The sequence below is a fragment of the Capsicum annuum genome, chromosome 5, assembly GCF_002878395.1.
Source record: "Capsicum annuum cultivar UCD-10X-F1 chromosome 5, UCD10Xv1.1, whole genome shotgun sequence".
NCBI lineage: Eukaryota > Viridiplantae > Streptophyta > Magnoliopsida > Solanales > Solanaceae > Capsicum > Capsicum annuum.
Window position 1 is genome coordinate 118029072 of NC_061115.1, and position 25991 is coordinate 118055062.

At 39.7% G+C, this 25991-nt stretch overlaps 1 protein-coding gene across 5 annotated transcripts; it reads right to left on the reverse strand.

The window, feature by feature from the left end:
• Positions 1-1313: 1313 nt before the first annotated feature.
• LOC107870865 (serine/threonine-protein kinase STY13) lies at positions 1314-24691 on the reverse strand. Of its 5 annotated transcripts, none has more exons than XM_016717545.2 (4): positions 24507-24691; positions 21940-22931; positions 20627-20698; positions 1314-1986 (listed from the first exon to the last, which is right to left on the reverse strand). In XM_016717545.2, exons 2-4 carry the CDS (start codon positions 22836-22838, stop codon positions 1647-1649), a joined length of 1311 nt encoding a protein of 436 aa, XP_016573031.2. In that variant the 5' UTR covers positions 22839-22931; positions 24507-24691; the 3' UTR covers positions 1314-1646. The 5 variants fall into 5 exon arrangements, with proteins under 5 accessions (XP_016573031.2, XP_016573034.2, XP_016573032.2 ...); XM_016717548.2 differs by having other exon boundaries at positions 20622-20698; XM_016717546.2 differs by lacking the exon at positions 20627-20698.
• Between the last annotated feature and the right edge of the window lie 1300 nt (positions 24692-25991).

A 25991-nucleotide genomic window follows, 5' to 3' on the forward strand; every position in this document is an offset into this window, starting at 1 on the left:
TCTAGTGTTGGGGTCGAGTTTTAGGTCTAGAGTACATCGGGTTTCAAGTAGGAAGTTGGGGTTCGATCCCGAGTCGGAAGTCGGGGTCAACTCTCAAGTTTGATATCGAGGTTAGGTGTGGGGGTCGGGTCCTAAGTTGGGAATCGATGTTGGGAGTCAGGAGTCGTGGTTAGGTCTTGGGTGGGATGTTAGGGTTAAGACTTGAGATAGTTCTCGGGTCAAGAGTTGAAGTCAGGTCCCCATTGTGTCCTAGGTCTAGTGTCAGGGTCGAGTCTTGAATCAGGTGTCGAGGTTTTGTCCCTAATCGAGTGTCAAAGGTCAGGGTTGTGTCTCGAATCGATAGTCGAGGTAGGTTTCCAAGTCAAAAATTGAGGTTGGAATCAGAGTGAGGACTCAAGGCCGGATCGTAAGTCGATTGTTACTTGTTAGGGTCGTGTCCTTGATCCTGTGTAAGGACTTGGGGTCTCCGATCATGGTTGCGTTTGGTGTCATTAGTATTTGTTTGTATGCTCTTAAAACAATATTATCTTCTTACTAACCAAACACAACTGCATATTTTCCAAGAAAATATAAGAAAATATTTTCTAGGAAAACATTTTCCTTCATACTAAACACATCTTGAGAAACATGCCTCTTTTTTATTTTATGGATGCGCCCTTTTAACCCATTAAACTACCCACATTTTAAATAAGTAATATGAGTTTTATTCATAATTTGACTCATTTTATAATGATCAAGTATGCAACCATTTAAGATGGGTCAAATTGAAAAATTGAATGGATACCCATAAAAATTACCCATTTTGTCAGCCCTAGGTGTGACTAACGTGGAGATTTTACCAGTCTAGCCAACAAATTTCAAATCTTGATCTCTTCTTTGTCCCTTCGGGGACATCCGACAAAAAAAAAACTCTTCTTTTGAAAGTACTGGATACCTCCTTTTCCTGCCTTACCAGGTGAGCATCAATGAAGCCATCGAATGTTGGACCACTTGGATAGTTGAAGGAACTTATGATCTCCTGTAATTAATCCCCAACTCACTCTCATAGACCAACTACCATATTGTCATCAAATAAATAGAATTTGGCTATGTCCCATCTCCAACCAAAGTGTCATTCTTGCTCCCCAATAATCAGGAAATTGCAGTCCTCGGAACCTGTCATACATCAATGCCACTTTGACTAATATATTGCGGTCATAGGAATTGATTTCAATACGCCCTCAATCTTTCAAGCAAAATGTTACTCTTGCTAGCATATTTCTGCAATGCAAGATCAAGCATTGGGGGCTAACACAAAGATGAGGGTCTGGGCATGAATCAGAAAGGTCTTCTGGACATTATAGCTCAAACTTGTAACAATTCCATAAAAGGACAGGTATAAATACACATCAACCCTCTCTATTACTATTTACTACTAATCAGCATCTTCAATCCAAAGAACCCCAGCCCCCCCCCCCCCCCCCCCCCCCCAAAAAAAAAAGATACAACAAAGTAACAATAACCCTTTTAACTTACTCCCTTTGCTATCTGAACAGAGAAATTATGTTTGATAGAGATGCACAGAGGAGGTTATAAAATCAGCTGTTTTTTGGCCTTCCCAATTTAATTACCAATGTTTTTACTGGTTCTAGTTTCCTCTTCCCACATTAGTCAGAAGTCATTGGTTGACTTATGCAGCACCTAAAACGGGCCTTTCTGACAGTTGTCATGATCTCTGTTTCCGCGACCTCAAGCATTCTGACCACCTGAGAGAATGGTGGCCGATTATCAGGGTTAGCATCCCAGCAGCGGTTCATGATCTCACTTAGAACAGGCAAACAATCATTGGGGATTGCTGGACGAACACCTTTGTTGACTACAGCAAAAGCTGCCTGCACTGCGGTCATTTTCTGGAACGGAAGCATACCTGTTAACAGTTCCCACAGAACGATGCCAAAACTATAAACATCAACTTTGTGGGTGTAAGGCCGATGCTGGATCATTTCCCTGCAAATCAGAGCAAATGAAATCAAAAATCTAGAATAAAATCTACACGTCAAACAACTTTGGATGTTTCCTTTTAGGCAAAAGAAAAGAATCACGACATATTGCAAAAATTATCTATATGAGGCAGAATTGCTCCAATGCATAATGAGTTCCTCAGGAAGAAACTAGCTAGAGAAGAGATTTCCTTTTTCAGATGAACAGAAATCAAAACTTGTAATACTAGAACTAGATTTAACTTATTCAGAGCGCCTACACATGCTGAGCAACAACTTTATCTGAGGTGAAAACAACTATTTTTAGGCAAGACCATTATTACATTAGTCAGGAGGCATAATCTTCATATTTTACTTCAACAAGTCATCCATTTTGCATTCTTTAGATACATCTACCATCACAGTGATGCACCCATCCCCACCACAATCACAAACCTAATTATCTCCAGAGCTACCTCATACATCTATTCTAATCTCAAGATTCCCAGTCTCACTATTTCTTGCAGTGACAATCATGATGTTTTCCAGAGTAAATTTCTAAAAGAAATGTCCTATTAGGAAAAGAAAAAGAGAGTACTCCAGTTTTCATTTTTTCCAACCAAAATAAAGCTTATACATAAATCTGGGAATGGGTGGACGCTGGAATCTTAAGGTACTGCTTTTATTGGGAGAAGGAAAGACGCACTCTTTTACAACAATTGCTGGAAGCACTGAGGAGAAGCATCTAAATCCTGACGCATAAGATTTGTTAGAATAAGAATAGGAATAGTATACAAATCCTACTTAGAAAAGGATTGTAATGTAGTGTCTATAAATAGGGTGTCAATGTAATTATGTAGACAACAATTCAATAATATTTTCCGATTATATTTCTCACATGGTATCAGAGAGTTTGTGTTCGTGAGGAAAATATCATTCCGGCGTCACTGCATCGTTTTCCAGTGGCAGAAGCTGCTGTCCATACAATCCATACAATGATACAAATATATTTTTCGTCGGCGTATTTCAAAACAAACCAACACCGCCATCATGGTTGGAACATCTTGGCGAGCAAACCCCAGTCAGACTTCGACGAGATTAGGCGGCACATGCGCCGCCGGAAGAAATTCTCCGGCAAGCACGTCAGCCCATGCGCCAGTGCGTGCAGAGTTTTCCGGCGACTTTTCCGGCAGTTTAATTTTTCCAGTAGCCTCAATTATTCATTCCGAGGCTTCTCATATGATTATTTTCTGATTCCGAGCAACTTCCAGACATCAGATCTTATATCCGGCGACTTTTCTTTTTCCCGACCAAATTCCGGCAATATTTCTTTTTCATGATTTGGGCTCTTGGTTATGGATTTGGGTATAAAGAAGAATGGAAAGAGGAGGAGTAAGGAGTGTAGACCTAGAATTAAGTGGGGCGGCCTGACGCCAGTGAATGCGTGGGAGATAGGGGAGAAGTTGGCGGGAATGGGGGTGTGGGAGTGTAGGGGGGACGTGGATAGTATATGGGATAGGGCGGCTAGGTGCATCAGGGAGAATGCAAGTGACGTGTTGGGTGTTTCTAGGGGCCGGGCCGGGCACCATCGGGGGGATTGGTGGTGGAATGAGGAGGTGGAAAAGAAAGTGGGGACCAAGAAAGGGGCGTATGCTAAGCTGGTGGAGAGTAAGGACGAAGAGGAGTAGCGGGTAAACAGGAAAGAGTACAAGCTAGCGAGGAAGGAGGCTAAGTCAGCAGTCACGGCAGCTAAGACGGCCGCTTTTGAGAGCTTGTATGCAGGGTTACAGGGGAAAGGAGGGAAGAAAAAGTTGTTTAGACTCGTTAAGGCTAGGGAGAGGAAGGATCGTGACCTCGATCAGGTGAGGTGCATTAAGGGAGAGGACGGTAGAGTGTTGGTGGAGGACGGCCACATTAAGAATAGATGGCAGTCGTACTTTCATAGGCTCTTGAATGACGAAGGGGATAGAGCTATTGTGTTAGGGGAACTGGAGCACTCAGAGGAGTGTCGGGATTTTAGCTATTGTAGACGTTTTAAGGTAGAAGAGGTGAGACAGGCTGTTCGCAGGATGCGAAGGGGTAGGGCGACGGGGCCGGATGAGATACCGGTGGAGTTTTGGAAGTTCGTTGGAGAGGCTGGTGTAAGGTGGTTGACTGGATTGTTTAATGAAATCTTCAAGACGGCAAAGATGCCCGAGGCTTAGAGGTGGAGTACCATGATCCCTCTCTATAAGAATAAGGGTAACATCCAGAGTTGCAATAACTATAGGGGGTTTAAGTTATTGAGTCACTCTATGAAGATCTGGGAGAGAGTGGTCGAGGTGAGGCTGAGACGGATAGTGTTTATTTCGGAAAACCAGTTTGGATTTATGCCTGGCCGCTCGATGACGGAGGCAATTCACCTGGTACGGAGGTTGGTGGAACAGTATAGGGAAAGGAAAAAGGACCTGCACATGGTGTTTATCGACCTGGAGAAGGCTTACGACAAAGTCCCCAGGGAGGTGCTTTGGAGATGCTTGGGGTGAGTGGAGTACCGCTGGCATATATCAGAGCAATTAAGGATATGTATGATGGAGCGAAAACTCAGGTGAGGACGGCGGGAGGAGACTCAGAGCATTTCACTGTCCTGACAGGATTGCATCAAGGATCTACTCTTAGTCCCTTTTTGTTTGCGTTGGTGATGGATGTGTTGACGCGGCGTATTCAAGGGGAGGTGCCGTGGTGTATGCTTTTTGCAGACGATGTAGTTCTGATAGATGAGACTCGAGGGGTGTGAATGACAAATTAGAGGTGTGGAGGCAAACTCTTGAGTCTAAAGGGTTCAGGGTGAGCAGAAGCAAGACAGAGTATGTGGAATGCAAGTTTAATGACGTGAGGCGGGAGAATGAGGTAGTAGTGAAGCTGGAATCACAGGAGGTATGTAAGAGGGATAGTTTCAAGTATCTCGGATCCGTGATCCAGAGTAACGGTGAGATTGACGAGGATGTCTCGCACCGTATTGGGGCGGGATGGATGAAGTGGAAGCTCGCGTCGGGGGTGCTGTGTGATAAGAAGGTGCCGCCCAAGCTTAAAGGCAAATTCTACAGGGTGGTAGTCCGTCCGACCATGTTGTATGGAGCGGAGTGTTGGCCAGTTAAGAACTCCCACATCCAAAAAATGAAGGTGGCAGAAATGCGGATGTTGCGCTGGATGTGTGGGCTGACTAGAGGGGATAAAGTTCGGAATGAGACTATCCGGGAGAAGGTTGGTGTGACTCCAATGGAGTGCAAGATGCGGGAAGCCCGATTGAGATGGTTCGGACACGTGAAGAGGAGAGGCATGGATGCCCCGGTCCGTAGGTGTGAGAGGCTAGCGTTGGATGGTTTTAGGCGGGGTAGGGGTAGGCCGAAGAAGTACTGGGGTGAGGTGATTAGGCGGGACATGGAGCAGTTACAGCTCACCGAGGACATGACCCTAGATAGGAAGGTCTGGAGGACGCGGATTAGGGCAGAGGACTAGGGCCAGTTTGGGTCGCTAGTGTAGGGAATTACTTGGTGGGGGTTTTATGCCTGTTATGATTCCGTGTTCCATGTTTTATTACGAATCTGTGTGCTTTTCTCTGTTTTATATTACTTATGGGTGCCGTATTTATGATATGTAATCTTCTGCTGTGCTTTACTAGGTGTTTGTGTGGTATCTCGTGCCTTGAGCCGGGGGTCTATCGGAAACAGCCTTTCTACTTCTTTAGAGGTAGAGGTATGGACTGCGTACATCTTAACCTCCCCCCAGACCCCACTAGGTGGGAATACACTGGGTTTGTTGTTGTATTTCTTTTTCATGATTAAATCTGAATCTTAATGAGGAGATCAGAAACTCAACTGTCAAATTTAATGAAGAATCGACGAGGGGAAGGTCGATTTGGAAGATCTCGACCTAGGTGTAGTTATTGTAAAAGGTTTGGACATACTCGTGGCGTATGTTATTCTCGACCTAAGTGTAGTTATTGTAATAGGCTTGGAAATACTCGCGGAATATGCTATCTTTGCATGATCAACCACCTAAAAATGCTCATATTGCGCAGTCTAACACCACAGGTGATCAACGAGTGTATTTATCTGACAAGGAATATAATGAGTATCTTCAGTATCAAGCAAGCAATCATATATTTCTACCAATAGCCTCAACTGCACAATCTCCTACCTTTGGATCATGGGTTGTGGACTCAGGTGCTTCGATCATATTTCTAGGAACAAATCACTTCTGTCTGATATTGTTTATTCGCAATCTCTTCCTGCTATTACTTTAGCTAATGGAATTCGAACAGAGCCAAAAGGAGTTGGACGAGCCAAACCCCTCTCTTTTGTCACTCTAGACTCTGTTCTTTACCTCCCTGGTTGTCCTTTTAATCTTGCATCTATTAGTCGTTTGACACGTGCCCTTAATTGTAGTATAACTTTTTTTTATGATTCTTTTCTAATGCAGGACCGCAAAACGAGACGGACAATTGGCATAGGACATGAATCACAAGGCCTTCACCATCTTACCTTTTCAAATTCCTTCACAACATGCTCCGCTATAGATCCTCCCGACTTATTCACAAACGTTTGGGACATCCGAGTCTATCCACGCTACAAAAGATGGTTCCTAGTTTGTCTAGTCTATCCACATTAGATTATGAGTTGGGTCAACTTGGGAAACACACCTATGCTACATTTTCACGTAGTATTGGGAGTCGCTCAGAATCTATTTTCTCATTAGTTCATTCTGATATTTGGGGTCCTAGTACAGTCAGTTCACCCTTAGGATTTCATTACTTTGTTACTTTCATCGATGATTTTTCAAGATGTACTTGGGTTTACTTGATGAAAGATCTTTCCGAGTTATTCTCTATATTCAAAAGTTTTGGTGCTGAAATACAAAATCAATTTGGTGTTTCTATTCGTGCTTTTCGTAGTGATAATGCCTTAGAATACTTATCCTCCCAGTTTCAGGAATTTATGACTCATCCAGGAATCATTCACCCACCAGAAATCATGTCCATACACCCCTCAGCAGAAAAATATAGCAGAAAGGAAAAATAGGCATCTCATTGAGACTGCTCGCACTCTTCTCATTGAATCCTATGTTCCGTTGCATTTTTGGGGCGATGCAGTCCTCGCATCTTGCTATCTCATTAATAGAATGCCATCATCTTCGATCCAGAATCAGGTTCCCCATTCCATACTATTTCCTTAATCACATCTCTACTCTATCCCCCCTCGTGTTTTTGGGAGCACATGTTTTGTTCATAACTTAGCCCCAAGGAAAGATAAACTAGCTCCTCATGCTCTCAAGTGTGTCTTCCTTGGTTACTCTCGAGTTCAAAAAGGGTATCGATGCTATTCACCAGATCTAGGTCGCTACCTTATGTCCGCCGATGTCACATTCTTTGAATCTCAACCTTACTATACATCTTATGATCATCTTAATATCTCTGGGATTTTTCCCATACCTCCAGTCTTACCCACACCAATCTTTGAGGAATCTACAATTACTTCTCCATCTCAAGCTACAGTACCACCACTTTTGACTTATCACCGCCGCCATGTGTCAAGAATGGACCTTGGGCCTAACTCAATCTCAAAAGCTAGCTCAAGAGGTGAGGATTACCTAGGTCCATATAAGCGAACCACTAGTCCATTCCCCAACTAATGTAGGACTTTTACCCACTCTAACACCCCCATCACGCCCAGGCCCAACTGGCACTGGCGCGTGGACCGAGAGCCCAAAACGGGAATGGACCTAGCTCTGATACCATGTCAACAATGAACCTTGGGCCTAACTCAACCTGAAAAGCTAGCTCCAAGAGGTGAGGATTACCCGAGTCCATATAAGCAAACCACTAGTCCATTCCCCAACCAATGTGGGACTTTTACCTACTCTAAAATTATGTCATGCGCCTGACGCTTACCCTACTGCGGACCTGCCTCTTTCTAGCCAACCAGTTGCACTTCAAAAAGGTATAAGGTCCACTTATAATGCTAACCCATATTATACTTTCTTGAGTTATCATTGTTTGTCATCACCCCATTATGCTTTTGATCATATTTGTCCTCTATTTCCATCCCTAAGACTACATGTGAAGCACTTTCCCATTCAGGATGGAAACGGGCTATGATTGATGAGAAATCTGCTTTACATACTAGTGGTACTTGGGAAATCCCTTCCTGCGGGTAAATCTACTGTTGGTTGCCGTTGGGTTTATACCGTCAAAATTGGTCCAGATGGTCAGGTTGGTCGGCTGAAGGCTCGCCTTGTTGCCAAAGGATATACACAGATATTTGGGCTTGATTATAGTGACACTTTCTCTCCCGTGGCTAAAATAGAATCAGTCCATTTTTTTTCTCTATGGCTGTCGTTCGTCATTGGCCTCTTTATCAATTGGACATTAAGAATGTTTTTCTACATGATGATCTTGAGGAAGAAGTCTATATGGAGCAACTACCTTTTGTTGCTAGGGGGAGTCTAGTCGCCTTGTATGTCGATTGCGCAAGTCACTCTATGGTTTGAAACAGTCCCCTCGAGCCTGGTTCGAAAAGTTTAGCACAGTGATTCAGGAGTTTGGCATGATTCGTAGTTGAGCTGATCATTCAGTGTTCTATTGCCATTTTGAACCAAATCTGCATATTTATTTGGTGGTTTATGTTGACGATATTGTTATCACCGGCAATGATCAAGAGGGTATCACTAACTTGAAGCAACATCTCTTTCAACATTTCTAGACTAAAGACCTTGGCAAACTGAAATACTTTCTAGGTATTGAGGTTGCTCAGTCCAGATCAGGTATTGTTATTTCTCAACGCAAGTATGCTTTAGATATTCTTGAGGAGACAGGAATGATGGGATGTCGACCCATTGACACTCCTATGGATCCAAATGCTAAACTTCTGCCAAGACAGGGGGAGCCACTTAGTGATCCTAGAAGGTATAGGTGGTTGGTTGGAAAGTTGAATTATCTCACAGCAGCTAGAATTCAATATATTATTCCTATTTATCATATTCTAACCCTCCCCCTCAAGCTGGTGCATACAAGTTATATGTACCAAGCTTGTCACAAATATAATTAATACGAGTAATGGTGAGGGACTTGGTGAAGATATCTGCAAGTTGATCACTTGATTTCACAAATTTTGTAACAATATCTCCTGAGAGTATCATTTCTCTGACAAAGTGACAATCAATCTCTATGTACTTGGTCCTCTATGGAACACTGGATTAGATGCAATAAGAAGGGCTGTCTGATTATCACATACAAGTTCTATCTGACCCGTTTCTTCAAATTTTAATTCTCTCAGCAATTGCTTGATCCAAACTAGCTCACAAGTTGTTGCAGCCATTGCTCGATACTCCGCTTCGGCACTAGATCGAACAACCACACTCTATTTCTTATTCTTCCAGGATACCAAATTACCTCCTACTAAAACACAATATCCGGATGTAGAACATCTATCAGAGGGAGAGGGTGATACTTGGAGATGATTTTATATATCGCAAAATCCGAACAACTGCTCCCAATGACTATCACAGGGGGAGGTCATAAACTGACTTACAACACTCACAGGAAAAGAAATGTCAGGTCTAGTCACTGTGAGATAATTCAACTTTCCAACCAACCGCCTATACCTTCCAGGATCACTGAGTGGCTCCCCCTATCCTGGCAGAAGTTTAGCATTTAGATCCATAGGAGTGTCAATGGGCCGACATCCCATCATTCTTGTTTCCTTAGGAATGTCTAAAGCATACTTGTGTTGAGAAATAACAATACCTGATCTGGACTGAGCAACCTCAATCCCTAGAAGTATTTCAATCTGCCAAGGTCTTTAGTCTGAAAATGCTGAAAAAGATGTTGCTTCAAGTTAGTGATACCATCTTGATCATTGTCGGTGATAATAATATCGTCAACATAAACCACCAAATAAATACACAAATTTGGTTCAGAATGGCGATAAAACACTGAATGATCAGCTCCATTACGAATCATGCCAAACTCCTGAATAACTGTGCTAAACTTTCCGAACCAGGCTCGAGGGGATTGTTTCAAACCATAGAGTGAATTGCGCAATCGACATACAAGGCTACTAGACTCCCCCTGAGCAACAAAACCAGGTGGTTGCTCCATATAAACTTTTTCCTCAAGATCACCATGCAGAAAAGCATTCTTAATGTCCAACTGATAAAGAGGCCAATGACGAATGACAGCCATAGAGAGAAAAAGACGGACTGATGCTATTTTAGCCACGGGAGAGAAAGTGTCACTATAATCAAGCCCAAATATCTATGTATATCGTTTGGCAACAAGGCGAGCCTTCAGCCGATCAACCTGACCATCTGAACCAACTTTGACTGTATAAGCCCAACGACAACCAACAGTAGATTTACCTGCAGGAAGGGAAACAAGCTCCCAAGTACCACTCGTATGTAAAGCAGACATCTCATCAATCATAGCCTGTTTCCATCCTAAATGGGAAAGTGTTTCACCTGTAGTCTTAGGAATGAAAATAGAGAGCAAAGATGATACAAAAGCATAACGGGGTGATGACAAACGATGATAACTCAAGAAAGTATGTGGGTTAGCATTACAAGTGGATCTTATACCTTTTTGAAGTGCAACTGATTAACTAGGAAGAGGCAGGTCCAAGGTAGGGGAAGCGTCAGGTGCAAGACATGAATCATTTGGGACTGATACTGGACGTGGGCGCCGGTGATAAGTCAAAAGTGGTGGCACTGTGGCTGGAGATGGAGAACCGTAGATTCCTCAAAGAATGGTGTGGGTAAGACTGGAGGTATGGGAAAAACCTCAGAGATACTAAGATGATCAAAAGATGTATAGTACGGTTGAGATTCAAAGAATGTGACATCAGCGAACATAAGGTAGCGACCCACATCAAGTGAATAGCATCGATACCCTCTTTGAACTCGAGAGTAACCAAGGAAGACACATTTGAGAGCACGAGAGGCTAATTTATCTTTTCCTGAGGCTAAGTTATGAACAAAACATGTGCTTCCAAAAACACGAGAGGGGATAGAGTAGAGATGTGAATGAGGAAATAGTATGCAATGGGGAACCTTATTCTGGATCAAAGATGATGCCATTCTGTTAATGAGATAGCAGGATGTGAGGACCGCATCGCCCCAAAAACGCAATGGAACATGGGATTCAATGAGAAGAGTGCAAGCAGTCTCAATGAGATGCCTATTTTTTCTTTCTGCTATACCGTCTGGGAGAATAAGTATTCTAAGGCATTATCACTATGAAAAGCACGAATAGAAACACCAAATTGATTTTGTATTTCAGCACAAAAACTTTTGAATATAGAGAATAACACGGAACGATCTTTCATTAAGTAAACCCAAGTACATCTTGAAAAATCGATGAAAGTAACAAAGTAACGAAATCCTAACGGTGAACCGACTCTACTAGGACCCCAAATATCGGAATGAACTAATGAGAAAATAGATTCTGAGCGACTCTCAATACTACGTGAAAATGTAGCACGGGTGTGTTTCTCAAGTTGACACAACTCACAATCTAATATGGATAGACTAGATAAACTAGGCACCATCTTTTGTAGCTTGGATAGACTAGGATGTCCCAAACATTTGTGAATAAGGTTGGGATGATCTGTAGCGGAGCATGCTGTGAAGGAATTTGAAGCGGTAAGATGGTAAAGCCCTTGTGACTCATGTCCTATGCCAATTGTCTGTCCCGTTTTGCGGTCCTGCATTAAAAAAGAATCATCAAAAAAAAGTTATACAACAATCAAGGGCACGTGTCAAACGACTAACAGATGCAAGATTAAAAGGACAACCAGAGACATAAAGAACACAGTCTAGAGTGACAGAAGATAGGGGTTTGGCTTGTCCAACTCCTTTTGGCTCTGTTCAAAATCCATTAGCTAAAGTAATAGCTGGAAGAGATTGTGAATAAACAATATCAGACAAAAGTGATTTATCACCAGAAATATGATCAGAAGCACCTGAGTCCACAACCCATGATCCAAAGGTAGGAGATTGTGCAGTTGAGGCTATTGGTAGAAATATATGCTTACTTGCTTGATACTGAAGATACTCATTATATTCCTTGTCAGATAAATACACCCGTTGATCACCTGTGGTGTTAGATTGAGCAATATGAGCATTTTTAGTTGGTCGACCATGCAAAGAATAGCATATTCCACGAGGTATGTCCAAGCCTATTACAATAACTACACTTAGGTCTAGAATAACATATGCCACAAGTATGTCCAAGCCTTTTACAATAACTACACCTAGGACGAGATCTTCCAAATCGACCTTCCCCTAGTCAATTCTTCGTGGACTGTGACGTTTGATTTTCTGATCTTCTTATTATGGGCTCAGATTTAATCATAGGACTTGAACTTCCAATTTCAATATTTTTGGAGCCCAAAAAAAAAATATCATGCCCAAAAGATATCTTGGGAATTTGACTTGAAAATCCCAAGAACCAGATCTGAATTTCTGAAAAAAAAAAGTCCCAAAAAAAAACTAATGTCGCCGGAATTAGGGTTCCGGCGGTCGGAATCTCAAAATAATTGTCGAAATCTGAAAATGAGCAAGTGGTCGGAGTCAGAATAGACCGGCGAACCTAACAGAAAAAGAAACAACTCAAAAATCGGCCGGAGATGGGGTCACGCGCCTGGACCGGCGAACCTAACAGAAAAAGAAACAACTCAAAAATCGGCCGGAGATGGGGTCACGCGCCATCTCGCCGAAATTTCTGGATTCCGGCTGGTGCATGGAGGATAGTTTTTCGGCTATTTTCGTCGGGGTTTTTATCGCCTGATCTTTCCGATCCTTTTGGTGGTGGTGAATTTTTCACACAACCCACAAAATAAAAATTGACCCAAATCAGTCATCGGAATTGACGCATGGTGACTGAGTTATCTTTTCTTATATTTCTAACCTTCTCTGATACAATGTGAGAAATAATGGAGAAAAATATTATTGAATTGTTGTCTCTAAATTATTACATTGAGACCCTATTTATAGACACTACATTCCAATCCTATTCCTAATAGGACACTACATTACAATCCCTTTCCAAGTAAAATTCAATATGTTATTCCTATTCATATTCTAACAATATGGAACCAGACGCACCTCATCTAAACTAATCTACCCTTCTTAACTAATTTGGGAAAAAAATTCACAAGAATAGGAGTCTGAATTAATAGCTGATATGGCAAGCTTGTAATATTTTCTTACAGGGAAATAAAGAGGAAAAAAAACTACCTATATAGTTGGAAGAATTGAGGAGAAAGCCTCGAATAGTACTATCTCCAAGACTCAGATAAGTAAAATGTGTTAAACCTTATCATTTGAATCAGGTTCTTCTTAACTCAAGGACCTTAACCCCACACACTGCTCTGGCATTCCTCCCAAAGACCGTCATTTCAATGCCATGAATTGATAGACATCTTCTGCTGATACTATTCTAGTCTCTGAACTTGACCACAAGCAGTAATATGTATTTGAAATCATTTAAGACAATACCTGTGCACCAGGAATGAGAGTGGCTAGGCTTTCTAGGAAAGCAATTCAAATGAAGTGAGTTAAACTCTATTCCTTGAGGTAAATATCTAAGATAGGACACCAGTCTGCTGCATTTGTGGTGAAGGGAAATCCAAAGCTAGACCACTGGAAGGCATATTACTCGCATGTAAACATTTTTATTGAACAAGAGAACTAAGAAACAAAATGCTTAGATAATATCAATTAATAAAAAAGAATCTATTTTTTGATAAACAAAGATAAAACTTTATTCACGACATCATATTAAAGGGCCACTAGTTGGCATCGTTGAGCTAAAATTTGAAACTAAACCCAATCCACAGATTAGACTAAAAGCATTTTGAGCTCTCCACAGATCCAAAGTGAAAAGACCTAAAATATTTGGTTTCCAAATCTACCCATAGAACACACACAATGCTTTTTCTCCAAGAGTTCAGACAGAGTTCGGCTCCCACTTCTACGCATTTAAGAATTTCCAAGTAGCATCCAATCCTCCTCAAATTCTTGTCCAAAAGACTGTTCACAAACAGATGTACAACGGATGTAATTAAAGGGTCTACTCCCAGTTATCCTGTTAACTCAACCATTCTCATAAGAAGCACCAAAGCACAAGGATATTCATCAGCATACTCAACATAACTTTTCTCAGAACTCACATTTTAAGACAGAAAGTCTACACGAATGATGATAAATAGAACGCAAATCAAACAAGTTGAATCCCATAAATGTATCATTGTTGTACTTCCATTCTTCAAAATGGAGAAACTAATCTTGGAGCAAAGTCTGCCACACTCTTTCTAGTCAAGAATAAAGACATGCCACAAAAGAAAGCTCAACTTTTTTAAGTTGAAGTGGCTAAAACTACCAAAATGGTTACTGTTTCACAAATTAGGTACTGCTAGAAGCAATGTTTTATGATCCGAGGGCTAGCGAAGGTCTTCTTTCTTATATTTGTATCCAATCTATTGCTTCCTTGTACTAAATTATACCATAAACTTGCAGGATCCTTGCATACACTGATATATAACTTCCTCTTTGTTGAGCTAAGAGCCATGAACTAGAGAGCTATGTGTTAGGCTAACAATATGAAGTTCTGATAATTAGCAAAACATAACAAACATATACAAGAACCAGATATCATGCATGTCTTGAATAAGGACCAGTAGTGATTATAAAAAAGAACTACCGTAGAACCAGTTCCTTCACCTGTCTACCACAAGAGATGCTATCAAGAGTACACTGCAAAAAGTCCAGGAACTAGGTCCTTCGTGGTAGACGGAAGAAGAATGTTGATCGAGGCATCCAAGTGCATTGAAGGATTCCTCGAATATTTAAGATTATGGCTAATCCAATGAAGCAAGGAACACGAAAGAAATATGCAAACGTTTCAATACTTGCATACATGGATGGACGAAGCTTTAGAAATAGGAGTAAAACAATCGCCAAGGCATGAAGGAAGAACCGAGTCAAACTTGGATTCTTGAACTAATCCAAGTTAAATTGGAATGACAAAAAGCGGCCATTCTACTCTTATATAAAGCGTCAACTTGATGTTATTGAAGACATCCACGCATAGAGGAAAGAGAGTGCACGAAGAAGAACATTTCGTGTCTTCGTGTGAGAGAAAATCAACCGGTAACAACAAAAGAACCTGCTCCTATCCAAAATTATCACAACAGTTCTTGTTGTTTAGTTTGATTCAATCAGCTTAAATTGTAACTTTTACATTCCTAATGATTTGTATTGTGAGCTGTTTTGAGTTGTAAAGACTTCCTTGATTGGGTAGAAGAAGATTAGCTACAATTAGGAGAATTGTAGAGGGAGGAAGGTGCTATATTGGTTAGTTTCTTGGTTATAGAGTTGTAACCTAAAACTGTGACTCAAATTTAAGGGTAATTTGAGAGGGCAATTCTCTAAGTGAGGTCGTGATTTTTTGCTCCCGGAGAGAAGTTTTTCCACGTGAAAATCCTTGTGTTGATTTACTTTATTCCATATTTACTTCTTGCATAACTGTTCTTGTTCTTCAGAACATAGGTGGCAACATAAAGTAACACTATGCCTTATTTTATGTGATGGCATACATAGGTGACAACATAAAATAACATTGTCTCATATTATGTAATGGTATGTCGTTTGATGCTAAATAGAATTCATGATGTCAATTTGACTTTATACTTGTCAAAAATATTTAAGTTCTTTTAGAAAACTTAGTATGAAAAAAGAAACCATCAAATCAAAGCTCAAATTTTGAATAATTACATGAATTTAAATTCTTGATCGCATGCGAGATACTGTGTGATAAGAATGTGTCAATAAGGCTAATACGTAGTGCTGGCTCAACCAACTCTATTGTATGAGGCAGAGTGTTGGTCAATCAAAAAGGCCCATGTTCAAAAGATGAATGTATCGAAAATAAGGATGATTAGATGAATGTGACGGACAAGATGAGGGAAGCGAGACCAATGCTTTGGATACGTGAAGAGGAGGTGCACGGATGTGCTCGTAAGGAGGTGTGAGAGGTTGGCAATAACAAAAGTTAGGAGGCATAAAAAGTAGATGTAGACCAAACAAGAAGTTGGGGGAGGTGATTAGATAGGACATGGCATAGCTTCATCTTACTGAGGATATGACCCTAGATAGGATGGTATGGGGATCAAGGATTAGGGTAGAAGGTTAGTAGATACCCGAGTATTGTTGCACTTCATGTGGGAGGCAGGGGGCTTGCCTACTATCTGTTTCTCCTTGATACAATCCAAATGGCCTCCGAATTGCTAGAGAGGATGCTTACGGGTCAAGAGACACTTGATGACTTCTTGATGGCTATCAAAAGGCATCCATTAGATGATTATGATGATCAATGATGATCAAGGAGGCTCAAGAGACGTTAGAGAGGCCAAAGGAAGGCAAAACAGGGCTAGAAAGCCTCCGAAAAAGGACATGCGCCCCATCCGCTTTGGAGGTGTGCCCAACCCACTCTAGATCCGCTAGAGCAGGTCAAAACAGCCCACTATACCCTTGGGATGCGCCCCATATGCTCAAGCATGTGCTTAATGGGCTTCTATGTTTTTGTCTTTCCTAAATGGGTCATTTTTAGGCCCATATGATGTAATAACTTAGCCTAGACTATAAATACGACTTCTTTTCATTTAGTAAGTAGTTGTTGACGATTAATGAATGTAAACACTTGTGAAAGTGTGAGGCAAGCTTGGATTAGCTAGTGGTAAACGTGGAATCGCTTGTGTTGATTTATCGTTCAGAAACATGGGTTGCTCGGGAATCCAATTCCCTTGAGGTCTATGTAGGAGTTAGGTACTTTGTTTGACATTGAATAGAGGGTTAGGGGTTTGGTACACCCTTAGTTTGCTATTCATTCAGCCATTGTGTCTATTTATTACTTGTTTTCTATCCATCCTTTTATCTTTAGGATTCGTATCTTAGTTTAGTTTTCGATTTCGTACTTTGTTCGTATATTATTTGGTATCAGAGCCGAGCTTGATTTCGTTCCTACAAAGTCAATCTTGGGTTTGTTATCTTGAAAATCCACAAAAAAAGAAGTGTCAAAATCGAAAATCCCAAAAAAGTTACTATTTACATTTTAGCCCTAGGTCAAAATTTGAATTATGATTTTGTGTTTTTCTAGTGTTAGATTTGTGTTCTCTAACACTATAGGAGTCTAGGTTTCAAATTTGAGTTTAATCGGAGTCAAATTGAGTAAGATACCATTGTTAAGAGCTTGAACTTGAAGAAAGTGAAGAGAATCGAAAATCTGAAAAAATTGGTTAAGAATTTGGGCAAAATGATGTTGGGAATGAGTTTAGAACGTTGAAAAAAGCTTACGTTCAAGATTTCAACTCATTCCGAGCTCCGGAGGAGAAGTTAGTGTTCTTGGTGTTCCCAGAGGAATTCAAATCTTCAAGTTGAAAGATTCATCAAAAGAGGGTGTTTGATTCAAAAAGAAGGGAGAAAAGTGTGGAAAAACTGTTTGTCCTAAAGCATAAAAGAAGATTCCAAAGGATATTCCACAAGAGAGTACAAGGGGGACCATTTAGAGGGCAAAAGGGCCATTTCAAGAGAGAGAAGCAGGTGACATGCCTTGCATCTGGCGCCCAAGGTTCTCTCGATCTGCTCCAGCAGGTCCAACGTACCCCAAACCAGTAAGTAAGGCCTAAGTTGCGTCCAACTTGCGCCCCACATGTTGCAGCAGCCCCCAACGCAACCCTCAAACACAGAACACTCCAATCGAACGCAAATGCATCCCAAACGCATTCCAACATTTCTCCAACATCAATTCAAGTTCTAAAACACATCTCAACACTTTAAAAACTCCAATGCTCAAGGTTTGATTCTTAGTTTCAATTTCTTGATTCTTAAATCACTTCTTTGAATCTTAAACTACTCATCGACTAGTAATTCACCTACTACAGTGATCGATTAGTTTTTGAGCCTTTTCTTTCGTCGTCTTATTTTTTTCAAGTTTTTCTCTTTTGAATTCGTTGTGACTTCTTGGTTCAAGTCCTTAAGTAATTTTATTTTTGAGTCATTTCAAACAAGAATCTATTCTGACCTCAAGCCACAATTGGTACCAAGCATTCTTATTGGAGTATAAACGACTTATCAACACTTGCGATGCCAATTGATAGATAAACTAAAGGTGTGAACTTTGAGAGCTTGTGAGGTTGATTTCTTAACTTTAACTTGTTTGTTGTTTTTGTTAGTATTTCCTTTATTAAGTACTATGGCATCGGGAAAGATAACCCTGACAAATATAATAGCGGCTATATTGAGTGTGAAACAAGATGTTAATCCTATGGATAGCCGATTAGGATCTCTTAGAGAGAGTGTGGCTAATATAGATCGAAGGATGGATTCCATGACTCGGAAAATGGAAGGCATGGAAGGATCACTCTCAAGGAGGTTGGATAACATGATTGATACCCTTCCCAATCCACCAAACTTTCAGGCTTCCTTGAGTGGACATGCTCCAAACAAACTTCAAGGTAACCAAGCTAACTCTTACACTCTAGTAAATAAGGCTATTAGCCAACTAAGTGTGAACGATAGCTTATCTTCAAGTGAGCCTAAGGTCTCTTTACTTCGTGATGATAATGTACAACTTGAGAACGTGGATACACTAGTTGATCCTAATGATGACCAAATTGACTCTTCTAGTAAGATCAATTTGAGTCCACCTAGTGTTGAAGCCAAAGTAATGAGTGATAGTACATTGTCTTATGGAAATTATGAGGACCAACTTGTGTGTGAACCTAGTCCACCACTTGAGGATGTTAGTGATGTGGTTAATGAACCTCAAGTGAGTGATGATGTTGAAAATGTTGGTTGATTGAATAGGAGTGACCCTCTATTTGCCTTTGATGATGCTCATGCTAGTGTAGATAGTATAACTCTTTGTATTGGTGGAACTCTTAGGGGAGAAGAGTGTTGCCTAAGCCCATGTCTACGACCACTCTACCCATTTGATCCCGGTGACCATTTGGATTGTGGTAGTTCTTCTTCATACCACTTGGTGCTTGGTCAAGATGACAAGCAAACCATGGTAGATGCTGTTGGAATTTATCCCTATGACGGAGAGTCTTTCTTGAAGATTTCTAATCTACTTGAAAGACCAAAGTTGTGTAAGGGAAGGATCTCCAACAAAGATAGGTGTTATAGAGGGGTTATGTGCTTATTCAGACTTGGAACTCATGTGAGCCTTCATGAATGGTTGATTGATTACCATGGTTCCTCTAGTGTACCCCATTGTCCAAATCTCTTGAAAGGCCAAGTAGTCCTTACTTATTAGGGTTATACACCCTAAATTGATCATTTTGATGTTTGGTTATATGTGAAATGGGTGACCCCTTGGCATGGATGTTTTGATTTTAACCTATGTGCTAACCCTCGTGCCTTAAGGAAATATTAGTCTTGTTTTCTTCTCTTGTGTTTAAAGGTTATAGATTCGAGGACGAATCTTCTTCAAGAAGGAGAGGATGATACAATCCAAATGGCCTCCGAATTGCTAGAGAGGATGCTTACGAGTCAAGAGACACTTGATGACTTCTTGATGGCTATCAAAAGGCATCTATTGGATGATTATGATGATCAACGAGGCTCAAGAGACGTTAGAGAGGCCAAGGGAAGGCAAAACAGGGTTAGAAAGCCCCCGAAAGAGGACATGCGCCCATCCACTTTGGAGGTGCGCCCAACCCGCTCTAGATCCACTAGAGCGGGTCAAAACAGCCTACTATACCCTTGGGATGCGCCCCATATGCTCAAGCATGTGCTTAATGGGCTTCTATGTTTTTGTCTTTCCTAATGGGTCACTTTTGGGCCCATATGATGTAACAACTTAGCCTAGACTATAAATAGGACTTCTTTTCATTTAGTAAGTAGGTTTTGATGAGTTATGAATGTAAGCACTTGTGAAAGTGTGAGGCAAGCTTGGATTAGCTTGTGGCAAGCGTGGAATCGCTTGTGTTGATTTATCATTTAGAAACGTGGGTTGCTCAGGAATCCAATTCCCTTGAGGTCTACATAGGAGTTAGGTGCATTGTTTGACATTGAATAGAGGGTTAGGGGTTTGATACACCCTTAGTTTGCTATTCATTCATCCATTGTGTCTATCTATTGTTTTTTATCTATCCTTTATCTTTTGTATTCGTATTTTAGTTTAGTTTTCGATTTCATACTTTGTTCATATATCACTCCTTGTTCGTAATATTATTTAAAAATCACATAGTTTCTTTGTTCTTCAATGTTTATTATTATTTGGTGCTCTATGTGCTTTGTATCATTTTTTTATGTCTCATTTTCTTACAATCGTGCTTCGAATTCTTCTTTCCTTTTAAGCTAAGGGTCTGTCTGAAATAGCTTCTCTACCCCATAAAGGTAGGGGTATAGTTTGTGCACATCCTACCCTCCAATGAGATTGCATTGGGTATTGTTGTTATTTTGCATTTTGAGAAAAATGGAAGAATGTCAATTGGAATGGATGGAAGGAGTAGTGAACATATCAAAAAAAAAAGGAATAAGGTTTATGAATAGGTACCAATGTCACAGTAATGCACACTAGTTGACATTAGGAGGAAAATAGTTTCAAAGGAAAGTGTAACTTGCCTTACTTTTTGGTGAAATACTCCAAAGAGACTGTTACGGCATCTTCGTTAATAATAAGGGAGCAGTCCCCATTTGTTCTGCTACCAAAAAGCACATCATAAAACCGCACTTCAACTCTTTTACTCTTAAAAAAGAACATAATTGCATATTCTAAGTACCAAAGTCAATTTTTCGGAAGCAACCACAACTAGTGTGGAATTAAGGCATAGTAGTTGTAATTATAGTGGTACGAAATACCAACACCAGTTACTTTTGTTCTACAGTACAAACAATTTGTTTTTAATCTTTAGCAATTTGCCCATGGAAAGTAGTCAAAACACTAAATGACAGTGCATCACTCTATTTCTTTTCCTTTCTTAATAAGTAATGAACTATTGAAAAGTCTACGATTTTTTTGAACACGATAAAAAATTTGTTAAAATGGGGAAAAAATAAAAAAATTTACAACTAAAGTCTTTACTTAACTAATGTATCTTTCCTTTTTTTCCCCTTTTTTCTTTTTTAGTAAATGAGAAATTCTACATGAGACCCTTAATTAGTTTTTAATATTCAACTATGAAATATATTAATTCTGGACTAATTAAATTGTAGTACATCCATAGTTCATACAGTACTTCAATTATTAACCACAAGAATTAGTGGAGTGCAAAGCACAGAATAGCCATGTTATACATTCAATTTTAGGCGGAGTATGCAGAAGGGATAATGGTGATAGCGTCTCTCTTTTTTAAGGCAATGGTATTACCCTTCCATAGTTCAAGGAGAAAAGGTTCAAAAAAGAGCTTATTAAGTGTGCATTACCTTTCAATTTTGAAATACGTATGCAACACGCTGCATTTAATATCCAACCGAATATCACGGTAAACAAAAATTATTTCTGGTTGCAGCCATTCCACCTTTTCCTTGGTAAGTAGAAGGTTGTATTGGATCCACAAATAGGACCATATTTCTTAATTATATTCTCAACGCACCCCCTCAAGTGCAGGCCTGATTCTCTTTTTCATGGGCCAAGCACGTGGAAATTCTTTTTTGATGATGAGTGGTGGTACCCCGGTCTTTGCCTTCTCTGGTACCATATTAAAGTGTACTCTTGCTAACAACCTAAGCTTTTATTTACTTAATTATACTCTCAACAACCTATATGAATCAAATAATAGGACACTGGGAACTATAAAACCAACACAAGAGAGAGAAAATAATCCAATAGGAGTATGTGGAACGGCTAAAGTAGCTCTCTTATTGGCTTTTGCCAAAAAGACGAAGACTGGACTAAGATAATAGAATAAACAAAGCTGCTAGAGAATCCACACACACTTACGGAGCCATCCAGCGGTATGTTCCAGTCTCTGGTGTCATTCCTTCAGTCTGCACCTCAATACGAGCGACCCCAAAATCCGCAATTTTGATTGACTTATCCGCAGCAATTAGTAGATTGTCAGATTTCAGATCACGGTGTATCAGATTCAGGTCATGTACATATTCCATCCCTCTTGCCACGTCTAAAGCTTGTTTCACCGCTAACTTCAAGGGCACAGATCGATTTTGTCGCCTTGCCAGAAACTGACGTACTGATCCCCCTTTTGCATATTCAGTCACAATACACCAAACCATAGGTTTACGACATGCACCAATAAAACGCACTATATTCTGATGCTTCAACCTTGCCAACATCATGAGCTCCTGCTGAAATGCCTGCTCCATCAAATGAGCTCTGTCAAGATCATTTTCTGGCTTCTCTAGAAGCTTGATAGCAACATCCTCACCATTATATGTTCCCTTGTAGAGTTTCCCAAAAGCCCCTTGAGCAAAAGCTGGGCCCATGTTCAGCTTCCTCAAATCAATCGTCCACTCATCATAATTCTCAAGCCCGTCAGTAGGAAATCGAGGATCCATCAAAGCTTGAGCTAGCGAATCATCACTCAATCCTTGAGAAACTCTCCCCCTGTTTACGCTAGATACAGAAGAATAGTTATTGCGGACACACTTGAGGCCCTGGTGGTTTAAGATACGAGTGTGGGAACCATTTGATCCAACACTGCTGTTATCCATTGACGTCGCAACAGAATCTCTACCATCGCTCATCTGCAAGCTCCCGTAACTATCGATTGACATGTTTGATCCTTCACCAAGTTTATGGTAAAAATTTTGGGTGAGGCCAAAATTATCATGGTCCTCATTTAAGTCTATAAGTCCAGCAAACTTTGGAGCCTCCAACATTCTCTAATAAAGCTACTGCAGCACAAAAGCTTCCAGTCTAGCTTATTTATTCTGCATGAGGATTTGCACAGTCAGACTTCACTCCCCATAACCCTGAAAAAAAAAAAACATGAAAAACAGGTCATTTATTCAAAACCCAATGCAGAAAATCCTTCTTAAAAAGTGCTCTCCGGAAAATCCTTATTAAAAATCAGAATGCAATTACCAGCCGATTGAGGTACAATAACTACACAAAGATTAATGTTTCAAATTTTAATGATATCAAAGAGTCGATCAATCAATTCGATTAGAAATGAATCTTAGGCCTAACTCAACCTCAAAAGCTAGCTCTTGAGGTGATGGTCGTCCAATACACATATAACGAGAGTAAATAACCCATCACCTACAGATATGGGAACTCAACCACAACCCGACATGTCTAGGACTGGACATCTAGGTATTGAAAATGTAAGATTGGAGCCCAACATCGGTTAAATCATGAATTGACAAGGGTACGGCTCTGACCTAGTGAGAAGGAAGAGAAATAAGACAGGATACTACGGCAACAAAATTTCTTGGGTTGGGCCACATGACGGTTCCGATCCTATTGGTGGTACTGGTATATTCGCAATTCTCCTAGGAAGCAAAGGAACCTCCACATAGTTATAGAATTAGCAGAAAATTGCCCAGTAGTGGAATTTCTCTTTTACAATGATTACTTTCCCACTAAATGCTCTAATAACGTGATAATTGAATCTTGGGCTTAACTAACCTCAAAAGCTAGCTCATGCAGTGGTAGTTTCCCAATATCATATACAAGAAGATCAAATAACCTATAATCTACCTATGTGGGAACTCAACACAATTCTCATGAGGTTGATGGTGGCACAATACCATATACAAAGAGACCAAATGAATTATCACCTACGGATGAGGGAACTCAACGCAGTTCAACTACACCTCAATTTTGAAATTACTTCGGGACAACTACACAAACTCTCTTTATCCATTTTTCTCTATTCACCTCCATTTTATATAAAACACTAAATAATTTGTCTTTCAACGCAAATTAGAGCTTCTATAAAACCAGAATCCTCCAGACATTTACTTCTCCTTACAAAGACAAGCAAGTCTCAAACACAAACACCAAGACAAACCATAAGTGTAACTCAAACAACTAAACCTTGATAACAACTCGCTCAGATTACCTATATGAACCATTTGCTTCTTAGCTAAGTCGACATTGATCCAAAGATATCTATCCCTCTTCACTAACTGGGTCACAAAAAAAGTCATTCTCACTACATTTAATTCCTAAATACTCAAAAAAAAAAAAAATCAACCATAAGTCTTTCTTGAAAACATTTAATCACGAAGTACATAAAAATCTATTTGAAGAGCCTAAAACCTCCTAAGGTCATCTTGAGAAAAATTAAAATAAACAAAACAACCCATGTTCACTTTCCAGATAGGAGGGTTAAACGGTAATTTCATCAGAAAACTGTCTCCAGCTCAACCCCCATAGAAAGTTGGAAACTTTAAGCATAAGCAACAAAACAAATGCTTTACGCAGCTCAAAATTAACAAAAACAAGATGAAAAGTGAAGAAATTTGGCGATCCGAAGGTAAAATCGAGGAGAAAATGATAAAAATGGGTTGATGAAAGAAGGCTCGACTTTGAAAACTTACAGTTCCAAGTTACAACACCCGATCGATCCGAAGCTGTGTACACAAACTCTGCTCTCCACCGCGTTAACAGGCAAAAAAGGTAAGGAATAGAGAATAAAGACGGGAGAGAAGACTAGTATAGTTAGTACTCGTCCAAAGAAGAGTAAAAGAGGTAAACAACACATGAGTTGGGTGGGCATTAGGTTTGTTCATTTAATCGTTGAATATGATTTTGTTTTTAGATTTTTGGATTGACGAAAGTGATATCCATAACTAAATTAAAATTATTTTGATTTGGCTTAGTTTTTATAAATTTGGTTAGGTTATTTTGAATTTTTATTTTGATTTTAAAGATTAAAGTAGTGAGCATTTAAAATTTATGATTTTTCTACAAAAATAATTTTTTTTTAAACCTATTTTCTATTCTCAAATATAAGTAATTTAACATGCATGAAATAATCATAAATATCGACCTCGTTAAGTCGTCATTGTTGGTGTGACGGCAGTGGCCGCATTAGGCAGCGACTGCCCACGGTAATGACAAACTGAGCAAACGACTGTCGACTACTTCTGGCGATGCTAAAATTTCAAATGAACTGAGGATGGCTGAGCGTCACTGCAGCGTTCATGTTAATGTTAGGATCTAAAGTAAAGCAGTATATTAGGATTTAGGGTTACTGAATGATTATAATTTATATATTTATATGTTATATTATATTATATTATAGTTTTAGTATATTTACATACATAATATATATATATATATATATATATATATATATATATATATATATAAATTATAATATATTATTTATAGAATTTTGATTTTTCGATTTATCAAAAAAAATTCAAAAACTAAATTATTTAATCGGATCTCTAAAATTTGAAACCAAAATCAATCCAAAAAAAAACAAAAATCCAAACCAAAATTAAATTTCGATTCAATTTTTTTGTTTTTTCGATTTAAACCAAAATATGACTAACCCTACACGTGAGTCTTCGTCTCTCATTTTTCTCTTTACTCGGAGTGGGAGAAGACCTATTATGAAGTCGCTCATATTCCTCTCTTGTATGTTATGTGGAGTCAGGAACAATGCCGGCCGTGAAATAAGTTGGGCTTTGACTGCTGGGATTTTTGATGTCCTTGACTGGGCAATCGACAATGAGAAAAAGGAGGAATAATGTGGAGAGGAATTCATTCATGCATTTGTTATTTTTGAGTGTTTTTGACTTTTAAGTATTTTTTTATTTTTAAAAGTGTTTGACAAGAATAAAAAATAGTTAAAAGCATTTTACTTTAGCTTGAAAAGTACAAAAGTAAGCCAAAAGTGGTTGTTACCTACTTTTGGCTTTTAGCTTATGGCGTATAACTTTTAAGCCACGTAAAATAAGTCCATTCAAACACCCTCTCAATCGACTCCTTATCATAATGATGATTTGTGCCAAGAATAAAAAAGGTAATTTTAATAGATAGTCACTCATGTTTTGACAATTATCTATAAATAT